We start from the raw sequence: 27874 nt of genomic DNA on the forward strand, positions 1-27874 counted from the left end.
TTCAAGTTTTAAAATAAAGTGAAGTAAGCCTTAGAAATTCAAATTAGACTAAATGTAAAAAGGACAATGACCAAAAAAATTAAGGCATGTAGCCCAAAAGTCAACCGACGTTTCCCAGTGGGAAAAGGAGAAAAAGGTAGGTTATGACAAATGCAATTGTGTATATGTGTATGTATGTACGTATGTGTGTGTGTGTGTGTGTGTGTGTAATGAGTATGTATCATGTAGGCTAATACTTGAGAATTGGTTGGGATTTGGGCAATAACTGATTGGGAAACAGGAATCCAGAAGGGGAGAGTTTGAAAAAAAAGGAGAAGAATAGTACAAAATAGATTCTGGGAAGTACCAAAATAGCTTAGAGGACCACGCAGAAGTCCAGCCTGGTTGTACACTGGGTTGTATAAAAGGTATGACAAGGCTTGACGTGGTGGTGACTGGGATCCGATGCCATGCCTATTTTCCTCCCCATTCTAAACTTAACTCCAAGCTCTGGGTCAGTAAATCACTGAATGACAAATAAGTATAGGAGGGAAGTGATTGGATCACCGGGCAACTGAGTTTCTCTTTTATGTACTAAGCAATGGACAAGCCAGTAAGGATTCCGTTTTGAGAGGGTGTGTTTCAGGATCTTCAGTGCCATTAAGAAGAGAGAGTCTAGGCTGGGAGGTTGAACAACCAGTAGTAGCAGAACCTCTCTAAGAGATACATCCCAGTCTTTGGGGACAGTTTCCTTTGGGGGACCTTGGTTGATCCCCAGTGTTTACACTTGCTGAGGACTGCTTTCCACCCTTAGATTCTTTCTAGTATCTTTAATTTCCTAACCACTTAGATCACTTACTCTCCTTGAAAATCGTTTCTGTTCTGGCCGTCAAAGGAGACCGACAGTATAAGACTCCCAGGACGCCGGTCCCTGGAGCCGCCCATTCTACCTAGGACACGTGTGCTTTTTCTGGGGTCCCTCCAGAAATGGTCGATTGCACCCGCTCCTTGCCCTCCACACGACCAGGGGGCGCACTCGGTCCGGGGCCAGCCCAGTTTCCAGGCGCACGCCCTCTCTCGCCGCGCAGGGCTAGGCCTCATCCTTGGGCCCAAAAGCCGCGTCAGAGCTCCACGCCAGCCAATCAGAATTGTCCATGTACTAACGGAGGCGGGGCCGCTAAGGGAGGAGGAAGATGGCGGCGGGGGCGAGGTGAAGTGTTGGCAGTGGAAAGGGGTTCGGGCGCGGGGGGCGGGGGGACGCGGAGTGATGGCCCGCGACGGCAGCAGGGGAGGATAAAAAGCCATCACGCCGCGGGTGTGGGTGGGAGGGAGGGGTGGGCGCCCGAGCGCCACAAGAGTATGACGGGGCTGTACGAGCTGGTGTGGCGGGTGCTACACGCGCTGCTCTGCCTGCACCGCACGCTCACCTCCTGGCTCCGCGTTCGGTTCGGCACCTGGAACTGGATCTGGAGGCGCTGCTACCGTGCCGCCTCCGCCACGGTCCTAGCGCCGCTCGGCTTTGCGCTCCATAAGCCCCCGGCAGTAGGCAGGAACCGCCGTCACCACCGGCACCCGCGCTGGGGGCCGGGTCCGGCCGCCGCCCACCCCCGGCTGCGCTGGCGCGCGGACGGCCGTTCCCTGGAGAAGCTACCTGTACATATGGGCCTGGTGATCACCGCGGAGGAGCAGGAGCCCAGCTTCTCGGACATCGCGAGCATCGTGGTGTGGTGTATGGCTGTGGGGATCTCCTACATTAGCGTCTACGACCACCAAGGTGAGGCATGGTGGTGGGTGGGCTGCCAGAGACATCGCTGACCTCCAGCACCCACTATTTGGCAGGTGTGCCCAGGGTACGCGCATACGGTCGCTCTCCCGGCCCTTCTGTGCAAATCACAGTGACAGAGCTTTCGAGGAAGGGAGCTTTATTGAACACCTATTAAGTCCCTGGATTAGATTCAGTAACTTAATACTTAAAAAAATGTGTCATTATTTACAATATCCCAGTAAGATAGATGGTTTTTGTATACCTTTGTTTCACAAAAGAGGGACTTGAAGTTCAAAAACATTAACTGATTAATCCAAGGTCACAAAGGTAGTACAGGGGAAATTGGAATTTTAGCCAGTTACCCTTTGGTTACACTTCACTTGTTTCCCAAAGAGTTTCGAGGCACTGCTCTTAATTGCAGTCAGGCTTTGTGGTAAGTGCTGGAAATGGGAGTGGTAGGGGCCAGATATCAGTTGACCCAGTCTTATGAAAATTGTGATAGAAATTGAGTAGGCACCAAGGACAGTGGTTCCCTTCTGTCTTTGGAAGCCTGGGATCCTGTGTGATTCTTGGTCCTCAGTGACCAGGACAGTGCTTGATAGGATTGTCCCTCCATAAGTTTTGATTGAGAGAATGAACTTCAACACAGGCAATTTTTATAAGTACAGAAATTCAACACTTATTGCGTGAAAACAAGCCCAAAACACTGTGCCAGACATTCCTTGGAATCTTGCCTTTAATTTCATGGCTTCTCAGGCTTGGGGAGAAAAGTACATACGTAGGTGACATGGGGCATTTTTTGAGTAAAGTAACTACTATGAGAAGAGAGGAGAGAAATTCTGAGTGGAGGAACTTGAGAGTTGCATAAAGAGGAGATGGGATTTGAGCAGGCTATTGAAAAATATCTAATTTATAAGGTTGAGGAGGGCTCTAAATGTCAGGTTTGGGTTTTAATCAAATCCTGACTGCTTTGGTATTTTAACTCATTTTGTCCCATTGTCCCAGATGTTAAAAATGCATGAAAACTTCAAATGAGCAACAAGTATACCACTTATGGTCACTTTGAAATAATGATTATGTTTATAGAGGTCTATTCTTTTGAGAAAAGTAACAGAAGAATGATTAGAGCATTTAAAAAATACATAAAGGATATAGGTTATGATTTAGGTTATGATTTCCAACCTATTTTAAATAAAGTATTCACAAAATTGAAAATTTGGGACTTAATGGGTTAATGATAAAGGTGATGGTTTTGGAGTACTGGTATGGAGGAAAGAAAATGAATGTTTTATTCTCTGTTCAATAACATAGATTACCTGTGTGCTCTAAAGAAGCTACAACTTGATTTTTACTTTAAAATCTTCATCATATAGGTAGATTTAAGTGCAGGGTTTCTTTAGGATAAGTAGTAATCTCTGACTGCCCTATCATCTTCCTTGCTGTCAGCAAGGAATATGATTCAGTATCCTATCATCATCCAATGATGATTTGCCCTATAGGGTAAGGTTTAATATAGCCAGAGACAGACATTATAGAACTTGCTAAAAAAAAACAAAACAACTCAACAGACCAATAGAGATTGTCAGGAGATGATACAATCATTGCCTAAACCAATGTAATCCATATTATCTGGTTAATAAAATAAAGTGAATTAGAAATGGAAATTAAAAATATTGAGCAGTATGCTGGATTGACTTATATCCAAGTGATTCTTTTAAATCAAGTACCTTTATCTTCCTATAGGGGAGGAAAATGTATAGTTAAATTGTTTGACTTTGTGACTATCTCCTAGCTCAGGTTATAATATTGCCACACTTCCTTGTTCCGGCAGTTCCTGCTATTGAATTTCTGATGTGATTCATACATATCTTGTGTCATACTGGCTAAAAGCAAAATGATTGGTAATGAAAAGGTAGAAGTCAAATTGAACCATGTTTTAGCTGAGAACTAAATGGAGGTTTAAAGATTAGAGAATTTTGTGTCCTACTCTAAAAGCAGGTTTTATTATTATTATTATTTAAAGAGATGAAGACAGTTTCACTGCTTGATTAAGAGACCTTCAATTTATCAATTTTGATTAATTCATTCACCAGTTTACAGTTGGGTATCTAAGTACCAGATATTCTTCCAGGCATGGGCATGAAGAAATGAACAAAATAGACAAAAATTCCTGGCTCATAGAACCTTAGATTTTAGTAGGAGTCTTGTCAATTTGTATAAAATATTTAGTACATTATAATTAATATAAAACATTTGGTATTGCAAGTGCAAGGAGGAAAAATAAAGCAGAGAAGTGGGACAGAAATAGGAGTGTTGAAGGTCAGTAATGTAGAAAGGGGTGCCATTCTAAATAGTGTGGCCAGGGAAAGCCACAGTGACTTGAGTATAAATCTAAAAAGAGGTGGAGCAAATCATGAATATGTAAGAAAAACTGGGCTTTTTCAGGGAAGTATAGATAATTAAGCTTGATTCAGTTTTTTCCATGAAATGTTTGTTAAACCTATATCTTGGTAAATATTTAACTTTTAAAAATCCTATTAACATACTCATAAGTGTTATGTTATTGAATACTATACTGTAATACAAGGAGTAGAAGAAATAATGCTCTTAAGTTTACACTCAAGGAGAGCTATCTAAAAAATTAATACAAGCTAATATATAAATGTTAAGTGATTGAGAAGAGACTTTAGAGAAAAGGGAGAATTCCTTGGGGAGCAGCATTATTCCCCATATGTCCTGGAAAGAAAAGGAAATGACATTTGAGCTGGACCTAGCAAAAATAGGTAGAATTTGGATTAGCTTGAAAGTGTAGTGTTCTTTGAGTGTGTGTAAATAGGAGTTCCCCAAAGGCATCGTTCCCAATAGCAATAACATTGAATGGAATGTGGTGATTAGTAAATGTAATTAGTGAAATTAGTGAAAGTTATTATAAGATGAAGTTTGGACAACTGTTCTATTATCTGTTGCTTTGTAAAACTCTGCCCAGAAGTATAACTTTTTAAAAAAGTTCATGTGTTGATGCAGTTCAATTGGTCAGTTTTCTATAGTCACTCATAGTACAACTGCAGACAAGTTGGCACATAAAGGATTTTTTTTCATGTCTGATGCATGGTTTGTTATGACTGGTATAGATGAGAGCAGGTTGCTTTGTCTTTATATGGTTGTTTCATAAGGCTAGTTTTAGCTTCCTCATTTTATAGTGGCCTCAGGCTAATCAGACTTCTAACAAAGTAGTGGACTTCCTCTGGATCAAGTGTTCCCAGAGACTGAGTCCAAGACCAAAGCTGTAAGACTTCTTATGACTGAGCTTGGGAAATGAAAGTCATGCATCTGCCTTGAGTTAAGGAAATGGAGAAAAGGATTTCAGTTCTCAGTTGAAAAGTGGCTTAAGCAGAAAGGTGGGGAGTTGACAGGGTTGATAGCAGCCATTTTAGAAACAAGCTTACCACCTTTATTTTTTCCTGTCCTATATCCCTTTATCCAAATATTTGTACTTAAACAAGTATTCATTCTAATTATGTGGGTTATAAGTTATTTTTAATCTTTAGACAAAAACCTCCCATTTTGATACTTAACTTGGCCTGATGTTATAAAAAAGCCCCTACTTTTTTTTTTTTTTTTTGAACTGGGGGTATCAAACCTGGACTTTCTGCATGCTAAGCAAGCCCTCTACCACCGAGCTACACACCCAGCCTGATCTTTTTGTTTTTTATTTTCTCTGTAATTAATCTTTTTTTCCATCTCTCTCTCCTTTTCTTCATACTAGGGATTGAACCCAGGGATGCTTTACCAAGGAGTTACATCCCCAACCAGTTTTGTTTTGAAACAGGGTCTAAGTTGTTCAGGCTGGACTGAAATTTGTAATCCTTCTGCTTCAATCTCCCGACTAGCTGGGATTACAGGCCTGCAACTCCATGCCTGGCTACCTGCCCTATTTCTTTTTCTTTTTTTCACATTTTTTAGCAAGAATGTGTTGTTTTTATTTGTTTTTGTATCAGAATAGTACATAGCAGTTGTGTTCATTTCAACAGAGTCATACATGCATGGAATTTGATTTACTCCATTTCAGTCCCCATTCCTCTCCTTCTCTCCCTTCCCTCCCCCATTCTCCTTCCTCTACTGATCTTCCTTTATTGTGTTTATTTATTTGTTTTTGAACAGTGCTTTTTACATGTACATAAAGCTAGGATTTCCTGTGGTATGTTTATATATGCACATAGTATGATTTTGTTAAATTTATTTAGCTTTTCCTCACCTTTTCCATCCCTCTTTCCTCCTCCTAGATCATTTTCTCCACTGATTTTCCCTATATCTTCATGATATCCGATCCCCCACCATTTTGCCCTTATTTTGCTCTAGCTTCTGCATATGAGAGAAAACATTCAACTCTTGATTTTCTGAGTCTGGCTTATTTCACTTAGCATGATGTTCTCCATTTCCATCTATTTACCAGAAATGCCATAATTTCATTCTTCTTTAAGGCTTCAAAAACTTCATTGTATATATATACTTCATCTTCTATTGATGGGCATCTGGGCTGGTTCCACAATTTGGCTAGTGAATTATGCTGCTGTAAACATCGATGTGGCTGTATTGCTATACTGTGCTATGCAATATTTCTTGATTATAGTAATTTCTGCTGGTATTTCTTTCATCTACTTAAAATCGGAGTTTTCTTAGATCTGATCAGGAATTTTTTGAGCTCAGAATTCTAGTAAGAAGATTGGTATTTTATTTACATGATTATAACTTAAGAAATTATTTTAACTGGACTTCAAAAACCAGTATGTGGGGCATGACTGTGCCTTAAATGACTTTTGCTGTTTGAGTCTTAGGGGTGTTATGCTTGCCTGTGTTTTACTTCAAGTACACCTAACGTCAAGTTATCTAATTATATTTTGTTATCTTAAGTGTTAGAACTTGTTGATTGGCTGGCTGTATTGGTGTCATGCTAGTAACCTTGCTGTAGGTCAGTCTTTTTCAAAACATTTGTGAATGAGTAATTGGGGATGCTTCTAAGAAATACTGATTGAAAATATTTACTGTTCAGACTGAATGAAGATAGTAGGACCAGGACATCTCTGTTTTAATCAAGTTATTTGTATCATTAAATCAACAGTGATCAAAGGGTACTCTGCAACTTGTTTTATATAAGATTATGCATCATGTTCTTTTTTATAAGTGAGGTTAGTTTAGAGTGGACTTAGTGTTATTTATTATAAATTGAAACGACATAAAGTAAGGCATTGCTTTCTACATAAGAATTCAGCAAATCTTTAGCTGTTTTATAAATCAAGAACCCAAGAATTAAAAAGACAAGACCTATGTTCAGCTATTAGCAGTTCTAGAGTTTGAACCAGATTTTATTCCAAAGCTTTTTTGTGTGTGTGTTGGGGGCCTGGGTATTGAATGCAGGGGCACTCAACCATTGAGCCACATCCCCAGCCCAATTTTGTATTTTATTAGAGATAGGGTCTCACTGAATTGTTTAGCACCTTGCTGTTGCTGAGGCTGGCTTTGAACTGGAGATCCTCCTGTCTCAGCCTCCCGAGCCACTGGGATGGCAAGCATGTACTACCAGGCCTCGCTCAAAAGCTTTTGTACTTTTGTATTGATTTCCAGTAAGAGACACTGACCACAATAGTCATTTTTTATACTAATTATGTTGGTTCATCTTAAAGCCCTGGTGAAGTGGTACTTATCTACAAGTGATAGAAATTACTTATTAAAGAAATTATTAAGTCAAAATAGAGTTCTCTTAATACACCAATATATAAGTTCCTCCTGAATCATAGGACACACTTTTATTTAAATCAACTCAGTTTAATTTTATAGAGCTCTTGCTCTATATTGAGCTATTAATTTATCAGATAAGCACAGTCTGTGAAGATTTTTCATTTTTAAAATGTGCAGCCTGAGCTGGGAATGTAGCTAACTAAAGCACATGTCTTACATGTGGTAGGCCCTGGGTTCAATGACTGGTAAACAACAACAACAATAAATGTGCAGCTAGAAGCTGAGAAATCCACATGGCTTGTTCATGTTATTTATCTCCTGTGCTGATGTGCCTGGACTTAAAATCCAGTACTCATTCTATCATCATGCTGTGCCACTATTATACATATCTGTTCCCTTGCTAGAGCACATTGATTCCAGTATGATTGCTGTTCTGTGAGGTTATCTGGAAGTTCTCTTGAAATAAAATAGTTAAATGGCTTCTAGGATTTATTTGGTTATGACTACTTTAGTTATATAAATTATTAATTTTTTTTATTTTAAATAATTATGTCATAAGTATATGTTTTCTTCTCTGAAGAGTCCCCTGTAGTAGTGTTACAGTTGGGTTGTTAGAGAAGTTAAATGAGGGTAACCCCTAGGTCACTTATTTAGGTGTCTAATTAAAAAAAAAAAAAGGCAGTTGACTGAAGAATGGGTATTTGTTTATATATAAGTGTTGCTTTACTTCTATAGCTGGTGAGATGCTTGATAGCCAGGACAATTTTTCCCCTGGTATTTGTGATCTTACTTTTCTTCCTTCCTTTGCCCTTGTTAATACTTGTAGATATTTCTTAAAAGATCTGTCACTGTATTCAAAAAACCTAATAAAAACAACACAGAGGAGGAAAAGTTTATTTTGTCTCATGGTTTTAGAAGTTCATTCCATGGTCTGCCTACTCTGTAGCTGTGGGCCTGAGGTGAGAAAGAACATCCTGGCAGAAGGGCATGACGGAGGAGAACAGCGCAGAACATGGTAACAAGGAAGCAGGGAGAGTCCACTTACTAGGGACAAAACATAGCCCAAAGGCACGCCCCCAGTGACCTGCCTCCTTTAGCCACACCCCAAAGTTACAGTTATCATCCAGTTAATCCATATCAACTCATAGGTCACAACTTTCATAATCTAATCTTTCACTCAAAATTTATTGCATTGTCTCACACATGAGCTTTTGGGGGATGCCACATATCCAAATCATAACAGGAATGAACAACAACAGTAAAAATTCTGATTTCATATTTAAGACATATTCGATGTATATTTTTATTTTTATGAGCCATGTCCTCAGCCCTATTTTTTTTTTTTTTTTTGAGAATTTTTTTTTTTTTTTTTTTTTAGTATTTATTTTTTAGTTTTCGGCGGACACAACATCTTTGTTTGTATGTGGTGCTGAGGATCGAACCCGGGCCGCACGCATGCCAGGCAAGCGCGCTACCGCTTGAGCCACATCCCCAGCCCCTCAGCCCTATTTTATATTTTATTTAGAGACGGGGTCTCACCGAGTTGCTTAGCGCCTCACTTTTTCTGTGTCTAGCTTTCAACTCACAATTCTCCTGCCTCAGCCTCCTGAGCCACTGGGATTACAGGCTTTTGCTACTGCACCTGGCTCAATGTGTATTTTTAGAGTCTCATTTTATAGAATTGATCCTACATTTCACATAAATTTTAAGAGTCAGTATTTAAGGAGTACAGACAAGATTTGTAACTGCCTACTTCTTTAAACTCCTTGTTACTTGGTTCCCTTAATTTGAAAAAAAAGGAATGTCATGTCTATTACCTAGTACATGTTTGGGTTTAAGGGCAGACCAACTATAGAAATCTGTAAATAATTTCAAATTGTCATTTTATCTCTTGTAACAGAGTCTTTTTTTTTTTTTTTTAACTTTTATCTTATGTTGGATTTATTCCTGTGCCTTGTGATAAGTTTTTGTTTCCTCAGTTTCTTCTGGAATATCTTTTTCTTTTGTGCACCTCCTCTTTTGGTGTAGGAGCAATTTGTTTATTTTCATTGAGGATCATCTCAGTGTGGCAGGGAAAACTCATGTATGGGTTAATCTGACCATGAACTCTAAGTATGGTGGCACATCTTGAGGTGCATCTGGAATTGTTCAATGACTAGAGAATCTACATCTAAACCATTATGTTCAACATTTCTTTCTGCATTTCTAAGCATGTGCAGCAGAAATACAACACTCTTTTTGGGTCACCAACTTTGTGTCTAGCACCACTGGACACAACTCCCAACTTCATTGTCGAATGGAATGCATTGTTTCTTTAAAGTGGCATCTTTCAGATACTTGGGACTTTTCAGATACCTGTACCTTTGTTGGTCTGGGCATTTTCATGGGTGTTCTTAAAGTGAACATAAAGATTTGAACATCTTGATTTGCATGTTTTTTTAGGGTTTTCTGAGATGAGAGTAGGGAACCATTTTTACAGATCACTTCAGGCTGCTTTGTTGGAAGAACTCGTGCCACACAAACTTGAAAAGATTTTAATAAGGTGTCTGAAAGAAGAGTATAATCTAATAGGTAGATCGGGCGTATTTAATTTTATTCTCCTTTAAAACATTTTTTGCTCCTGACAAGATAACCACATGTGCTTAGATTTCTTCCTATTTCACTACTTGTTCTATCTGAATCTTATGTCTGGCTTTTCTTCCTTTGTTTCACTTCTAAATATCTTGTAGAGTTTTAAGCTGTATGTATGTTGTTGTTTTTCTGCTTAGCTGGGCCAGTGTAGCCTGAAAACAGCCCTGAGTGAAAGGGTATGACTGCTCCTATAGCAGGAAGTTATCTGACCACTGTCCCAGATAAACTTTCCAGTCTCGTGATTGTAATTATCATCTGTGTGCTGACATGCAGTTTTGTATATCCAGCCCTAATTTCTTCCACAGTTCCTAATTTCTATATCCAACTTCTTTGTAAAATCACTTTTATTTTATTAGGCTTCTCAACTACCTAACCTATTTAAAACAATACTCTTAAATGTTGTCCCAGACCTCCCCCCTCATATTTTCCTCATCCCACAAAATACTACTTCCATTCAGTTTCTCAGGCTAAAAGCCTCATATTGTGTGAGTTCTCTGACTTCATGTTCTACTTGTAATCTATCAATAAATAGGCCACCTTGGCCATCCTTCTAGAGTATATGCCAAATCTACCACTTGTTTTGTTCTCCTTTGCAGTTAAGTCTTAAGTTTAGGTTGCAATCATCTTTCACTTGTATTCCTTCAGTAGGCCCTTGCTCTTCATTTATACTCTGGCCCCTGTATAATCCATTCTTCATCCACTAGCAAAGTTAATCTGTTTTTGATAACATCACTCAAACTTTAAATAGATCACTGCAATAGCTTCACGTTGTACTTAGAATGCTTATAAATTAATTACCCAGGCCCACATGTGCCTTAATGTTATAACCACTTAATATCTGTTGTCTCGTATTATATACCTCTGTATTTATGTATTGCTCATAATGGTATATTTCTTTTCCTTAAATACCATAAATTCTGAATTCTGTGAGAATATTCAATTATTTCTATAATAGTAATCAGTTGGTGAAGTACTGTTTTATTTTGGTGCTGGGGATCAAAGCTAGTGCTTCACACATGCTAGGGAGTATTCTACCGCTAAGCTGTACCCCTGGCCCTTGAAGTACTGATTACTGTATTTTAAGAATTGAGCAATATCAGCAAAGTCCTTTTTTTTTTTTTTTAAATAATGCAGTGTTAAAAATAAACATGAGTCTGTCACCAAGAAAGTATATATGTTATAGAAGTGAAAAGAACAGGTTACAAAGTTGCATAATCATGTATACCAGGTACATCATGTATACCTTGTGCATGTGGACAAGAATTAGTGAATATTAAAAAAGTGAATAGTTGTCTTATGATGGAAAGTTAGGGACACTTCAAACTATTGAAATTGTGCAGTTCTCCTATTGTCTAAACTTTCTTTTTATAGTTTTTAATACTAGAATTTAAAACAGATGTTTCTTTGACTATTAGAAGCCTACATTTGGTTCTTAAAGCGCATAGCTAATGTTTCTCAGAAAATACCAAAAACATTATAGTCTTAATGGGGTGTAGCTTTCCTAGCATAATATTTCCCTCTTTTATGGAAATTGGAGATTTTTTTTGCATTTTGTTTTCAAAAATGACTTTCATGTGCCTTTTCTATATATATTTTATATTGTTTATTTTTTGGAAATTGAGTCTTCATGAGATATAGTTGCAGAATATGAGATGATATAGTTGCCATATGTGAACATAATGTGAAATTCCTTACAGCATTATTGCAAAGACTTATTTTAGATTCCCGGATCACTCTTAAAGAATTCAAAATACATATTTTGTTTACCCTGTAAAACCTCAAAAGCCTTTTATGAAAGAGCTGTTGGGGGGTGGGGAATAGAGCTGTAATTCTACTTTTTTCAAAAAATATTAATTATTTCTAAAAAGGATCATTTTTACTTGACAGTATTTGATTTCTTAAAGAGAGGAAATTAAAATTTAGTAGAATTGTTTAATAGTATTGTTCATTTGTCAGAGTTAAAAATAGTTACTGAACTGAATAGTAATTTAAGTCAGGACAAATTCTTAAGACACTTCAGGACAATTGCTTGACCATTCTGCATCTATTCTTCATCTGTAAAGGATACAATAATATTATTCTTGAAACTCAATACTATATAATTCTGTAAAATAATAGTTTTCTCAAAAACTTGAGAATGTTTAAATGCTTTTTCCTTAAATCACTTATTTTTGAATGAGTATGATCTTAACTTCTGTTTGTATAAAATTACTTTTGTGATAATTTGTTTACGTTTATGCCATTATTTTGACTTTAAATTCTGGAAGGCAAACAGAATGAATTATATGAGAAAAAGAATCTACATATACTATGTTATCGCTATAGAAATTTCTTATTTCAATCAAAGCCTCCCTTATATCTTTTTACAGTTCGTGTATATCTTGTGAGGTATGCATATGTGTGTATTGCCTTTGAATCCTAAAGAAAACTGTAAGTTGATATTATTATTTGTGGGTAAAATAACTACCATAGAGTAATCAGATTTCTTGATGGGAGTCAAGCTACGAAATATTGGGAATCATCTTTCTCATAATCTATTTCATCTAAGAACATAGCAGAAACTACATTTATTTAACTATTTTGTGGTGTTGGGGATCAAAACCAGTACTCAAGTGTAGGAGGCAAGCACTTTACTACTGAGCTCTACCTTCAGGCCTGAAACTATACTTTTTAGTTTCATCTCTTCATCTGGATCACCAAGACAAAAGTTCTGTTTAAAATAACCTTATGAAAATCTTCTTTATAAAAAATATTTTGTAACTGTGTCTGTTATATTCTTTTTAACAGAGTTCCTGCCTGTGTGCAATAAGGAAGTGTCTGCTTTTATTGTGAGAGGTTCCTGGAAACAAAAAAAAAATTTTTCCATTCAATGGCATGTCCCTTTTGATGGCATCTTATGCATTGATAATTCCATTTATAAAGTAAATATTGAACTTCTGTTAAATGGAAGTTCCCTTAAAGGAATAGATGAGAGGAACACAAGTTTACAAGTAAGAATATAGTTAGTTCCTGTTGATGGTGTGGTTGGTTAAGATATTGCTGTTTTAAAAATAATAGTATTTGTTTTCAAGGGGTTTGAATAAAATGTGGAGGATGGAATAAAATGGGACACATCTGAATAGGGTATTTGGACGGGCTCTTAAGGGAAGTGACATTTCAGCAGGCGTGTGAAGAAACAGAATTTTACAGGTATGCCATTCGGGAAGTTAAAGGATAGGGGTTAGAGTCACTCCATCTATTTTTTGAGAAACATAAGGCAGTTCTTGCTTGCTGGGATACAGTACTCAAAGAAATATTTTGATGTTTGTTTCATAAACATGAATTATTTGCCTCCACCAATTGTCGATACACAGGCTGGAATGCTGTGGTTGAGCTGAGCTGTTTGTTATTAATACACTAGTCACTTTAGGAGCCATTGAAGATACTGAAGTTGGATTGTGCCAAGATTGAAGATGACCTCTCTTCTTTAAGAAGACATTTATTTGTTGAGTTTTTGCTCTGTGCCCCAGGCACTGTGTTAGGCCTCAGGAGAAAAACAGATAGGATCCTTTACCTGTATAGTTCTTGTATATACAGGTAAAGTACTTCTGTCTCATTACTTTTATTGTTAACACCACCTAAATATTCTGTTTTTTACTATCTAAAACTGAATTTTTTTCCTTTTACCCAGTTTTTTTTTTTTGTAGAATTTGCTCATTTTTAAAAAATATTACAATTTTCTGCAACCTAGGATAAAAGACTTGGAATGTTGTACGTTCCCCTGTAAGCCATGTACTATGTCCTCTCAGTTCTTTGTGGTGAGTCCTTCTTTCCATTGCCTCAACCTGTAGTAGTCTGCTGCCTGCCTATGATTAATGCTAGGAAAATTTCCTTAAAGGTATAAATTTCTACACATTTCCACATTGCTCACAAATTATCTGTTACCTGTCTGGTAGGCAATATGGAGTATAAATTAGAACTATCCTCTTGCCCTTCTCTCTTACCCTTTGCATCAGCAGCATTTGTCTTTTGAACTTTCCAAACAGTGCTTTTTCTTAAAGATTTTCCCCTTCTATGATGGTGGAATGCGATGATCATTATTATCCAAAGTAAGTTATGAAGACACGAATTGGTGTGAATATTCTGTGATACAACCAGAGATATGAAAAATTGTGCTTTATATGTGTAATAAGAGTTGTAATACATTCCACTGTCATATAAATAAAAAAGAATAAAAAAAAAAGATTTGCCTCTTCTAATGTCCTCTCCATTTTTTTCCTCTTTACCTTTCTTGAGTTCAGCTGGCCCAAGGCTTGTTTCTTTTATAAAGCCTTATTCCACCCAAAGAGACTGCTTTTATAACTACTGCCACACATATACTACCACTTTGAAGTGTGCAGCAGATTCTTCTACCTGTCTGTCTCTCCACCCATAGAGAGAGGGGAGAGAGAGAGAGAGAGACAGACACACACACACACACACACACACACACACACACACACACACAGTTCTCGTTTCTGTCTCCCAGCTAATCTTTACTGCTACTTTAACTACTTACCATTACTATTAACTACCATCAGGCCTGAGAGTATATAAAGTAGACCACTTAGATCAAAAAAGCAGTGTTAACTAGAAAACTGCCTCTTCAAAAATAATCAGAAACTTATATTTTGAGGTAGAGCTGTATATTACATGTACATTAAATGTATGTCCATTGTTCCTTTGTCTTCCTCAGTGACCTGATGGTAAATTTTTTTGTGTGTAGTTGGAGGAACAAAAACTGTTTTATATAGTTTATTTCTGTGCTTTTTTCGAGTTTATTAAATTTTGATTTTATTACTTTTGTCTATTCTGTACTTTTTACATAATTCATGTAAGTTCCTCTTAAGGTTAAAAAATCAAATTGAAATGGAGCTAGTAGTATTTAATATACATAGTAAATGTGCAGAGAAAATAATGGAAGGTTGGAAATCAGGAATAAATAAATTCTTGGACAAGCTTTTTAAGGACATTGCTTTTTTTTAATCTGTAAATGTTTCAAATAAATGAGCTTTTAAAATTCCTTTCAAGGTCTAAATTTCTGTTCTGTTTACATAGCTTTTTTTTTTTTTTTTCCCTGACTTAAGACTGAAGCCAGACTTTTATATTAACAAATCTCATCATGTTTTCCTTATATATTCTGATTTAGGGTTAATTCTTTTTGTTTTATTTCAGATTTGTTCAGTTCTGGATTTAGTATTCTTTTGACAATCACCCATTAATCACTGAAGAAGATAAATGAACCTAGTTATGATTTGCATGCTTTTTCTTTTTTTCTTTAAGGTATTTTCAAAAGAAATAATTCCAGATTGATGGATGAAATTTTAAAACAACAGCAGGAACTTCTGGGCCTAGATTGTTCCAAATACTCACCGGGGTTTGCAAATAGTAATGATAAAGATGATCAAGGTAAGCATGAGTGTAAAATTGAATATGTAACACTTGAAGATTTATGTTTATGTTTCAAAGCAAAATCTGACATTCATTTTTCATTGGTTTTTGCTCTGTTAGTCTTTATTGTTGGCATCTTTAATCATCAGATTGAGACTTTCCCTCTTTGTATTTTTAAAAAATGATTTTCAATAAAAGATAAAAACAGTTTATAGATACTAAAAAGTGAACATGTGCTAGAGATATTGGTGAATCAGACATATTATTCAATAGACAATCCAAAGAGTGTTTTTAGATCAATAAATGAATATGTAAACACAGGAAAACTGGCTTTTCTTGGGGTGGGAGGAAAGACCATGGAAACTATATCAGACTAGAAAAACTTTGCATTTCTATAGATAAAAGATTTTATATTGTTATCAGTTAACAGAATTCTGTCAGTTGAAAAGCAGCTCTTAGGGAATCAGATAAGGTGTGTGCTATTGATAATGCACACATAGTTCACTGAAACACAGTTTTTTCCTACAATTTTCACTCTTCTATTTTGTTATTACTACTATGATTATATATATGAATATATATATGCATAATATATATATTATGATTATATTACTACTATGATTATTATATAATCATATATATGTCATATACTATGACATATATATGATTATATATGATTATGAGTAAAATTCCTATTTTATAGAAAATTTATGCACAGTACAAAGTCATTCTAAGCACTTGGAAGATAAGACAGTATAATAAATATATACATAGACATTATTTTGAGTGCTTGATCTTTTCAGAGAACAGCCAAGTATGTTTTAATATTGAAATTTTAGGGCATTAATGATTCTTACTATAAGAACTCTATTTTGTTCTGAACTTACTATTCATAAAACTGATTTTGAAATAAATCTGGAAGAGTGTGTTTTTAAAATGTCTTATTTGTTTTTTCCTCCAGTTTTAAATTGCCATTTGGCAGTGAAGGTGCTGTCCCCAGAAGATGGAAAAGCAGATATTGTGAGAGCTGCTCAGGACTTTTGCCAGTTAGTAGCCCAGCAGCAAAAGAGATCTACAGATTTGGATGTAGATACGTTAGACAGTTTACTTAGTAAGTAATTTTGTACCACAAGTGTATATTATGAAAGGAAGTATTTAGGTTCCTTTCATAGTATATAGCCTGATATTTGTTTTTATACTCTATTAAATTTAAAGGACAGACATGTGAAATGGTTTTGAAAGAACAAAATTTGTAGTCAGCTCACATACATGAGAACTTTTTGATAAAGAAAAGGACTTTTGAGTTTTTTTAATACTAATGAATATTCTGAGAAATAGGACTTCTATTTACTTTTCCCCCTTTCTTTTCTTTCTTTCTTTTAATTTTCTTTTTGGCATGGGGGATTGAACCTAGGAGTGCTTAACCACTGAGCCACATCCCTAGCCCATTTTGTTTTTTATTTTGATTAGTGTCTTGCTAAGTTGCTTAGGACCTTGCTAGGTTGCTGAGGCTGGCTCTGAACTTGCCATCCTCCTGCCTCAGCTTCCTGACCTCCCCCCCCACCCGCTTTTTTTTAGTTTGAACTTAATAACTTTTTACAAGGTAATCCCAAGAATATAATCTTACCATCATCCATGATTACTTTTTTTAAAGTATTTTTTCTGTACCAAATAAACCACTATGTTTTTCGTATTATACCAAAGTATAACTCTATGTCTTTCCACAATGTGTAAATGCCTTTGGTTTTTTTTTGCTTGCTTATTCCCTATTGAGCTACTCTAAGAACTTTTTGCTTTAACATCCTGATCCTTCTAACTAGAAAGGCAATCTTTCTAACAAGTACATGTCCATTCATAGGTTCTATAGCCATATGGTATCAGGGCTTTTATTTTTTATTTATTCACATTTAGTGTCCGTTTACCTTACTAAGTATCCATTTTCTAACTCAGTAACTCCTCATTCTTTGTTTCTTCTACTTTGACATGGCCATCATTGAGTACAGTCCCCCTCTGTTCTCTTGCTCTAACTTCCTACTTTGACTTTCACTTGTTGCCTTTATTCGTTTGTGATTGTGTAACTATAGTTGGGCTCACTGAGAAGTGGACCATTGTAGAGGCACTATGGCTAGAGATTACTGGGATATTGACTGTTTCCAAGGAGGCAGTAATTTATGAGTACATCCTTAAAGTTGTCCTTGGCCAAATAGATGGTCTTTAGGTTGGTTGCCTGTGGGAAAGTGCTAACGTGTTGAACCCAGGTGTTGCCTTCAGGTATTGTAAACTTATAACAAAAGAGTATGTATGCTGTCCTTAACCTAATTAATATGACAGAAACAAATACTCTGAATACTGTCGTTCCCAAAAGTTCCCTTGTAACTATATTCAGTTTCTACTTCTACCTCCCAAACCAGGTAACCACTGGTTTGCTTTCTGACATAGCATTGTGTTTTCTAGAACTGTTATAGAAAAGTTATCATATAATGTATAGTCTTTATCTCTTACGTACTCGGCCTAATATTTTTGAGGTTCATCCATGTTGCTTGCATTAATAGCTCATTACTTTTTATTGTTGAATAGTATTCTATTTTATGGATAATACCACATTTGTTTATCCATTCATTAGTTTATGTATATTTGCTTATTTTCAGTTTTTTAATAATCAGGTGACTATTGACATACATGTCTTTGTGTGGACATGTTTTCTTCTCTCTTGAGTAGATACGTAACAGTGGAATTGCTGTATGTGGTGAGTGAATTTTTTTTTAAAAGGTATTTCTGTCTCTCTTTTTTTTTTAATATCTTTATTTTATTTTTATGTGGTGTTGAGGATCGAACCCAGCGCCCTGCGTATGCCAGGCGAGTACGCTACCGCTTGAGCCACATCCCCAGCCATGTTTAATTTTTTTAGGAAACTGTCAAACTGCTTTCCAAATAGACTATATGTTTTACATCCCTACCAGCAAGGTAGAAGGTTCTAATCTCTCCAAATCTTTGCTAAAAACATCTTAAATGTATTTTGGCCAGTCTAGTGTGTGTATAATAGTATTCTGTCTGGTTTTAATTCACATCTTCATAATGACTAATGATGTTGAACATTTTTCATGTGTTAATTTGTCATCTTTATCTTCTTTGGTGAAATGTCTGTTCCAATGTTTTGCCTATTTTTAACAGGTTGTTTGTGTTATTATTGAGTTTTAAGAGTCTATATATTCTGGGTACATGTCTTTTATCAGTGATAAGATAGGTACACTTACAAATACTTTCTCCTAGTCCATGGCTTACTTTTTCATTTTCTTAACTGTTTAAGTTTTTAATTTTTATAAACTCCAGTTTACCAGGTTTTTTTTTTTTTATGGATTGTGTATTTGGTATCATATTTAAGAGATCTTTGCCTTACCCAAAGTCACAATTTTTTTTCTTGTGTTTTCTTCTAGATGTTTTAGAGATTTTGTGATTATATTTAGGTCTATAATCCATTTTGTCTTAACCTGTGTTAACAGTATGAGGTTAAAAGTCCTAGTTATTTAATTGTTTTTTGGCTATTTTGGGTCCTTTGCATTTAAATGTAAATTTTAAGGTCAATTTTTCAATTTCAAAGAAAGAAAGAAAGAAAAAAGACTGCTGGGATTTGGGGTTAAGTTGAATCTGTCCCTCAATTTGAGGAAAATTGTTGTCTTAAAGATATTGAGTCTTCCAATCCATAAACATAGTTTCTCTCTCTATTTGGGTCCTAATTTTTCTCTCAGAACTGTATAATTTCAGGCTTTAGGATTTCAACTTCTTTTTAATTTTTAAATTTTTATTTATTTATTTTTATGTGGTGCTGAGAATCGAACCCAGTGCTTCACTACATACTAGGCGAGGCTCAACCACTGAGCAACAACCCCAGCCACTCAATTTCTTTTGTTAAATTTATTCCTAAGTATTTTATTCCTTTTGATGCCATTGTTAATGGAATTATTTTCTTAACTTTATTTTCAGATTATTGATAATACTTGTAAATAGAAGGTTTTTAAAAATACTTATTTTATATCTGACAGTCTTGCTAAAATTTTCTTAATCTTGATAGCAGTTCTTTCTGTAGAGACTTGGAATTTTCTAAATATAAGATTATATTGTCCATTAAGATGACAACGACCATCTTTGTTTGGTTCTGTTGTTGTTTTGTGTTTGTGTGTGCATGTGTTTTTTAAATTTGCTTGTGGTTTTTTTGGTCTGGCTTCCTGTGTCTGCATAGTTGAGTGGTCATTCAGTGATTTGCATACAGATGCTCAGACACCTTAAGTTTGTAAGGCTTAGGTGATTTCTGTGTGGAATTGGAAAAAAATTGAGAACATTTTTAAGTCTCTTTCACCTTTACTTTTCACTTCCTGCCCTGCCCTCTCTCCCTGACTCTCTCCTGTGTAAATAGTTTTCCGGTCAGCTGTAGAAGTATGAGATTTTATCTGAGATCTTATTTCCAGGATCTTCCTGTTAAATTTTTGGCCAAGGAGTCTTCAGCCTCAGGCCAATAGATATGAACTTCCTTATTCCTTCCCCTTTGAGTCTCCAGATATGGATTATCACCATTCTCTTCCTCCTGGCTACAACTTTCAGTTCTGAATTGAGTCCTTTTTTTTCGCTATAAGAAGCAAATCTACTGATTTTTGCCATCAGCCCTGTGCTAGAAAAGTTATAGTTCTCTGCAATTGATTGGGTATAGAGTTGTGGGGGATTGGGAGCAATCCCAGGTAAGAAGGCCATAGACTTCTGCCATTCTTACCTGGAGTTCTAGCTGATTTCCTAGCTGGTTTTAAGAAACACATATACACACACACACACACACGCACACACACACACACTTTTTTTTAAAGAATGATTTTTTTTTCCCCCTTTAGCCAGTATCCAATGCTTTTGAAGGACAGGTTTTGTCTAATTTAATACTTATTTTTTATGGAGAGGATTTGGAATCCTCTTCAGGAGTATTATTTGACATTTCTTTTCTTTCTTTCTTTTTTTTTTTTTTTAACTAAAGAGGATTGCTTTTTAGATGGTCGAGGAGTTCTGCTTAGTCTATTTGCTCTACCACCATGAACTTTAAAGGGGATTTGTCATTGAAACAATACCTCAATATCTGCCTAATTCCTCAGTATTACTGCCTAATCCAATCTCCTTGCTTGAAAATGGTCAAGCTCTAGGATACTGTGTGGCAAGCAAGTGAGCTGAGGGTATGAGGAACTGTTAGAACCTGGGTCCCTCAGATTATAGTATCTTATCTGCTATACCAGTGACTCTTTTAAACTTTATTTTGAAGCAGTTGAAACTTCCTTATCTACCTCTGCCCCCCTGAAAAGACAGGTCTCATAGGAAAACCAGTTCATAATATAGATAAAGAATGTTCATGTATTTGTTGAGGCTGGAGTAGTCTCTTTTTCCCCTTTGAAGTTGCTTAGGCTCTAGGGAACATTGAAGGCATTGATCTTGTGGCCCAAATCAACAGTTGGGCCACAAGATCAATATTGCCCTAAGAGGAGTATCTTTCCCAGGATGCCAAGCGAATACCTAAAGTAAGTCTTAAAAGATAGAGGAAGTTGGTGTTGGTGAGGGTGGGGTACTTATTGGGTTTAGGGTGAAAATTGGGTTACTTTCCTTATCAAGAAATCCAGTTAAATGGACTTTTGAGAAAATTTCTACATTTGGGATGAACATAAATATTAAATTATATTCAAGAGTGATGTGAGGGGAAAACATACAGATAGAAACACAGGTAAAGCTTCTGAAGAAAATGGATATGTCAGTTTATTTAGCAGATTTTATCCTTGGTCATTGTTTTGGTAAGCAATGCATGTTAATTTCATGTGTGTATCTTTATTTCCAAGGTTCAAATGGTTACCCTGATCCTGATTTAGTATTGAAGTTTGGTCCTGTGGACAGCACATTAGGCTTTCTTCCCTGGCAAATCAGATTGACTGAGATTGTGTAAGTAATTAAGTGTAATGACTTGTTTTGATTCAGCCCAGCACTTGTTTTCTTGAGCCCAGTACTATATCTGGTGGAATTTCCAAAAAATTATGTTACTACATTCTTTACCTCAGGTACTTCACAGTACCAGTGGCTAAGTAAATACCCAGATAAACAAATAAGTTAGACCTAAGAGAAAATATTGTTGTATACATGTTTGATATTGACATTGAGTAGGAGATCAGGAGGGAGCAATATCTCTGTGGACCTGAGTTGTTGATTCTACAGAAAACATGACTTATCCAAGTTATATAAAATGGATATAATTTTTGTATTTAGAATAAAGTGGTACATGTAGATGATAGGAATAGAAACAAAAGAAAATCTGGGGCACATTTTAAAGAAATAGAACTGGCCCCACCAGAACAGAGTATTAGGCAGTAATATGAAATTAAATTAAATAGTCTAGGGGTGTCAAAGGTTGGAAGGCTTTAAATACCAACATAAGGAATATGTATAATTGTAGACAGAGACTTAGAAATAGTTCAACCTGTGGCTAATATGGGAATGGTGGTTTTAGAAGATTTTGTTAGGCAGGTATATATTAGAGCAAATTGGGTTTGGGAAACGATGGAATATAAGGACAAGTGAAGAGGCCACAGCTGTAATTTAAGAGAAGAATATAGTGAAGAAAATGAAATTGTTTATTTAGAACATGGTTTGTCAAACTTTTTCTGAAAAGGGTCATATAGTAAATATTTTAGGCTTTTTCAAGTCAGTTAGCCTCTTGCAACTATCCTTCACTATTCTAATGACTTAACTCATCTAGTACAGCTAAACAACCACAGACCATACATGAACAACTGGGAATGGCTATACTCTGAAAAATCTTTATATATATATTTTTTTATAAATAAAATCAGGTGCTGGCTCCAAGGCTGTTATTGCTGACTCCAGCTTTAGAATAAAGGAGAGACTTGGTAGCATTAAAATGTATTTAAATTCCTGATCTTAGAAGGATCAGATTCTGCCAAGAGAAGTATTTACCAAGTGTGATCACAGACCTAGCACTTTTCTAATTATGGTAAATGTGAGATAAGAAAGGAAATGGTTTCTACTTGGTAAAACCGAAGTGGTGATGTGTATTGGAGTGTTATTGAGAGGAAACCAGAAAATAAAGGGAGCAGTGCTTTTTGAAAGGAAGATGTGGATTATTTTGAAGTCATAGTCTGTTTATGTGGAAACACTTAGTAGTAAAAGGTGTAAATTTTTTTTGGTGACTGAAGTCAAGACTAAAGATATGAACATCTTTTCATTTGGGATCATCAGTAACTAGGAAGTCGTTTTGAGTATAAGAACAGAGAAGCTCTCCAAAGTGTACCAAAGGTCCTCAGAAATGCAAGCTTGGGGGCAGGAAATAAAAAAGTATCAAATAAATAGGCACAGGGTTCATGTGGTGTGGTAAAGTAGGTAAGGACTGTAGATCATCTAGTCCTACCTCCTCATTCTACAGGTGAAAAAAATGGGGAAGAGACATTTTTCAAGTTTGTAACAAAGTGGATAAGAACCTAGGTCTCCAAACTGGGTGTCCCTAGGGTGAGCATACATGTGTTTTATTTGGTTTTCTCCAGGGATTTTCCAAGTCATTCATTTCAGGTGCCTTTTAGGTAGACTTTAAGAATGGCAGTAGTGATAGTTGAGTGGTCTGGAGGGAAGAAAATGTTTTAAAGCAGATAGGATAGATCTTGGTTTGAATTTTGGCTATGTAGTTTTATAATGTGGTTTTGGAAAGTTAAAACTTCTGTTTTAACTTAAAATGAAATTTGTCAAATGGACATTTTAAGGTAGAGGTGGGGATTTAAATCTGATAATGGAGAACAGATTCTTGAATATAACAGACTCTTCCATTGGACCTATTATTTCCATACATCTGTCACAGGCTCTCTCTTGTTATGTTGAGGCTTGTTCTCTGTCGATTCTCCATCAGACTGAGCATAATGATGGCAGGGAAGATACCTTAATGATGGAGAAGTAGAAGATTCGATCCCTGATAGAGCAAACTGGGACATAGACAGCTTCTGAAGCACTGACGGGTAGTGACTCTCAGTGCTTCATGAAAAGTTAATAGGAGACAAAGAGTGTTGATGAGAAGTGTAAACTGAGGCAGACTTTGGAAAGTGGGGAGTTTGAGGAGGATGGTTGAAACCAGCTTTAGCAAGAATGCCATTAAATGTATCTTTTGAGGATATCATTTAAGTAGAAGATGAAGATATAAGATTGATAATAGATATTACCCAGAGATATTATTTGATGTTATGAAGAAATGATTGGAAATGTGAAGAAAGTGGGTGACTTGGTTCAGAATTTCTGTCGTCAGAGGGAAAAAACATGGCTAAAAGGAACCACAAGGTCAGGGCAGGAGTTCTTCTCTGAAAAGTTTGTGCACTCTGTGTGTTTGTGTGTATGTGTTACATGTAACCATTAAATTCTGAATCTGACTGTGTATTTGATTCTGCTACCATTTGGCATTTCCAAATCTCATTTTAAAGCTGTATAAATAGAGATTTTTTTTCATGTTAATTGTTGAAAATTATTTTAAAATAATTAAAGGGGAACCCTCTGATTGTATGTTTACTCTTGTCTTTAAAATGCTCATTTTCACACTATAAGTATCTCCTTGAACAGTTGAAAGTGGTAGAGTTAAATTAAATATTCATTTATTGTTTACTCACCATATATAACTTTAATATATCATCATGTGGGGCATTGTGATGCTCTGCTCAACATTAAGCCTGGCTTTATAAACTGTTCACATAGTACTGGCTTCACTCTGTGATGAGTACTACAAGTGGATTCGAGTGAGATCTTTATACACATAGATCTCCAGCTTTATGTTAATCTAGGTTTTGCTTTAACGGCTTATGAAGCTAACTTAATATAGTTGCTTTTCTCTTCTGTTTTACAATAAGTTTAGCAGTCTTTTAGTAGAGATGGCTTAACATATTCTGCTTATAATTTATTTTCTTCTGTCCTTAACCTCATTTTCATTGTTATCCTTTGTTTCCCCCACCAAATTACAGTTTATCATCTAATTGCCTTTTTTTTTTCTCTTGTGCTTTCTTTACAGCTCTTTGCCTTCCCACCTAAACATCAGTTATGAGGACTTTTTCTCTGCCCTTCGTCAATATGCAGCCTGTGAACAGCGTCTGGGAAAGTAGTGATCCCTGGTTGCATAATTTGATTTCAGGCTTTTGGAGAAAAGGACCCAAGTGACTCTGATGTTTACAAAGCACCTATGAAACCCTGTGCACACCTGGTTCATATTCCTCATAATTTATCAACAAACACAAAAAAGTGTCTTACTTGAGAGTGAGTGTATGGCTGTGTGTGTGTGTGTGTGTGTGTGTGTGTGTGTGTATGGAATTAAACTTATAAATGGGGGAAGTATTGGATAATGAAATATATAGATCTACAACTTTGAGCATATAGCAATGTTATAGGAGCCAAGATTTCAGATATAAAGCTTTGGGCCCCTACTACTTCCCTGTTTTTGTGGGGAGTAGAGGGAGAGAGTGACTAGAACTGTTTGGGTTGTTTGGGGAGAAGGGAATAATTTTTTTTCAGTCTTTCCTAGTGACCAAACTTTAATTTTTAAAAATAATATATTATTAAATCAAGGTATTCTCAGTTTGAGGGAGTTGCAGGGGAGTGGAGTTCTGTGTTGCTCACTTGTTAAAAGCTTGCTCCTCTTCAGAGGAGAGAGAATATCTATCTTGAGATATCCGTCCACTTTCATTTCTTACTTCATTGTAGTTAAACAATGTGACTTGAGAATGTTGCTCTGGTGTCTGTGTTCTGTGTTGTGAAGAACATTTGAAAAGAACTCTTGCTACTCTGAAATGCAGAATTTAAAAAATTTAAATGTTGAATTAGGCAGTCAAAAGGGAAAAAAGTTGAATAAGTTGTAATCTTAAAAGTAAACATGGAAAATTTCCTAGAAAAGTTTTGATTTCCTATTTTGTGTAATGAGTATGCTGCATACTATCGAAAGTTGGTTTAAAAAATATTTCCAGTAACTATTTTTATTTAAAATGAGCATTTGAGAGAAATTATTAGGGCAGCTCTTTTCCTTAGTAGTTACCTATTCATCTTTAAAATAACACCTGGGATTTTTTTTTTCTTTTCCAGTAAATTCCAGTGGTGACTTTGCATAAAAAATTAAGTAGGATTGAGACCTGTGTGTGGGGAAGAATATTACCAAAGTCTACAAAAATAATTTAGATTAATTTTATATGTTCTCTTTTATGACAGAGAACTCATTGGTTCTGTTTTTTTAAATGAATAAATGATTTCTTGAAAGGTGTTTAATATTTTCCCCTCACTGCTGATCCTTGGACAGAAACCATACTTTATATTTGATGGTCTGTTTTCAGAAAACTCTCTTACAACAAGTGTACAGTAGTTATCTAAAATTGTACTTTTAAAATGGAGTAGTGTAAATACTAGGTCTCAGAAGTCTGAAAAACAGCAAAGAAGACTGAATTTGGAAAGCATGGTCTGGAATTGCTTGTCAGATTCTAAAGTAATGAAGAATAAATGTTTCAACTTTGGATTATAAAACCCCATTTATGATTTTAAAAATACACTTGAAATAAAAATGATTAAACTAAATTTTGGTCCATTGACATTCCTTTGCACTTCATAGTTCTTTATTCAACCTTTTTCAAAGTCTTAATTTATTGCCAAAAGTTTTGTGTGAGACTACAGCATATCTAAAATTTATGGGAGACTTTTTCATTTGTTTCTCTGTGCTGTGATCCATGTTTCATTAAGAGTCTCTGTTTTTGTTTTTGGCTAATTTAAGACAATTTTTGTCTTTTACAAATACTATAGATATGTTATTTATAATCATTCTGGAGTATATTCAGCTTTAATGAATTAAATTAATTGTCCCAGTTGAAGTGAAGGGTTGTAATGTTTGTTAAAATGAAATTAGTCAAATAGATTACCCATTGGGATATAGCTCAGGTACCTAAAGAGTTAATATTGAGTTTTTATACTTTTCTCCTGTTTCATAATAGTGTTTGTACATCAAAATAAATCTGTAGCCCATCACCTGAGTCTAGGAAGAAATACTTGAAACATGTTGCTAAAGGTTCTGAATTTGAATATAGACATTCCAGGACCTTCTCAAATGAGTTTGACTTCTTGTACAATCTGTACAATTTGAATAACATTGGTCATTCTATCATTCCTGCCAAAATTATCACAGGTTCTGCATCTTCAGAGCTCCCTTTGCACTCCCCCTACAAGAATTGATAGCTGGAAAGAAAAATGTTGTCTTTATATGTATTGAAGTTATTTTCTTTCAGTTTTTCTCAACACTCGCCACAATGGAAAAAATTACCAAATTAAAGCTACTATATGGATGGCAGCTTGTAGCATAGCAAGAAGTTGGAGAGTTCGAATCCCATTCCCAATTCTGGTTGTGCTTTGCTTCTTAAAACTAATTGGTTCTGTTATAAAGTTTAAAAGCTGGTTTTAATGTGAATAGCAAATTCTGGTATATTGTGACAAAGGCTTTAGAATGCCTGTCTCTGAGAAGATGTCATATTAATGAGCAGTGCCAAATACACTGTACTATCTTATAATTTAATCTTTGAATGTATATTACTTAATTAGCTCCCTCCTGTGATGGTACCATGCATAGAGTCAGTTAAATCCTTGTGATGTTTTGTATGGCTGTAGACTTTGGCGCAACATGTAAATAATGTGTACAGCAAGTTTTTATGATTAAGGAATTAAATTTATTGAATTTTATTATTGAGAACAACATGTATGAATAAAATCCAATAAAAGAATATACTCTTTTCATGGACTGTAGTATTATGTGAATGTTACATTTATTCTGAACATTTAGGGGCTGCAAAATGTAATGAGAAACTCATGACTAGATAGAAATACTATTTTTAGATAGTATGCCCTTGATTCAAATGTATTCTCATTTTTAACAGGTTAAACATTTGAAATCTTAAAATGTTATTTACTTTTTGATAGATAAAATTCAGTTTTGCAATTGCTAGAATTGTCAAAATTCCACGATAATTAAAATCTGAATTGATTTTCATTGTATATGGAATCGCCAGGCTAAAAATGTATATATGTATACCCTTTTAAAAAGGAATCTGATATTTCTTGTCAAGCCAGGAAATTGAAAGGTAAGAGCTATGGTTTATCTTATGCTGCATAGAATATTACTCACTTTCTTACTTGAAAACCTAATTGTAAGGTTTTTTTTGTGCATAGTTTTCATCTAAAATTAAGTTTATCAAAGTCGACTTTAACCATGGTTAATAGTAAATGCCTTTAACTAAAATTGCCAACCGTTACCAATATTTAACAAGTATTTTTGTT

General features: G+C 35.5%; 1 protein-coding gene across 2 annotated transcripts; it reads left to right on the plus strand.

Annotated features, from left to right (window-relative positions):
• Positions 1–1313: 1313 nt before the first annotated feature.
• On the plus strand, positions 1314–27343 carry Nus1 (NUS1 dehydrodolichyl diphosphate synthase subunit). 2 transcript variants are annotated; one of them, XM_046426431.1, is made up of 5 exons: positions 1314–1753; positions 15413–15538; positions 16482–16631; positions 21379–21478; positions 24588–27343. In XM_046426431.1, the coding sequence occupies exons 1-5, from the start codon at positions 1339–1341 to the stop codon at positions 24676–24678; spliced, it is 882 nt and encodes a 293-aa protein (XP_046282387.1). In that variant the 5' UTR covers positions 1314–1338; the 3' UTR covers positions 24679–27343. The 2 variants fall into 2 exon arrangements, with proteins under 2 accessions (XP_046282387.1, XP_058429235.1); XM_058573252.1 differs by lacking the exon at positions 21379–21478.
• Positions 27344–27874: the final 531 nt, after the last annotated feature.

Source organism: Marmota monax, unplaced genomic scaffold (assembly GCF_021218885.2).
Source record: "Marmota monax isolate L192 unplaced genomic scaffold, Marmota_monax_Labrador192_F-V1.1 WCK01_AAM20220418_F8-fsc00174, whole genome shotgun sequence".
Taxonomy (NCBI): Eukaryota; Metazoa; Chordata; class Mammalia; order Rodentia; family Sciuridae; genus Marmota; species Marmota monax.

What these genes read in the sequence shown, in the direction of transcription:
- Nus1 (XM_046426431.1), top strand. Translation starts at nt 1,339, where the DNA reads ATGACGGGGCTGTACGAGCTGGTGTGGCGGGTGCTACACGCGCTGCTC. An exon ending in TAATGATAAAGATGATCAAG is followed by an intron (nt 15,539 to 16,481) that starts GTAAGCATGAGT and finishes TTTTTCCTCCAG; the next exon opens with TTTTAAATTGCCATTTGGCA. An exon ending in TACGTTAGACAGTTTACTTA is followed by an intron (nt 16,632 to 21,378) that starts GTAAGTAATTTT and finishes TTTATTTCCAAG; the next exon opens with GTTCAAATGGTTACCCTGAT.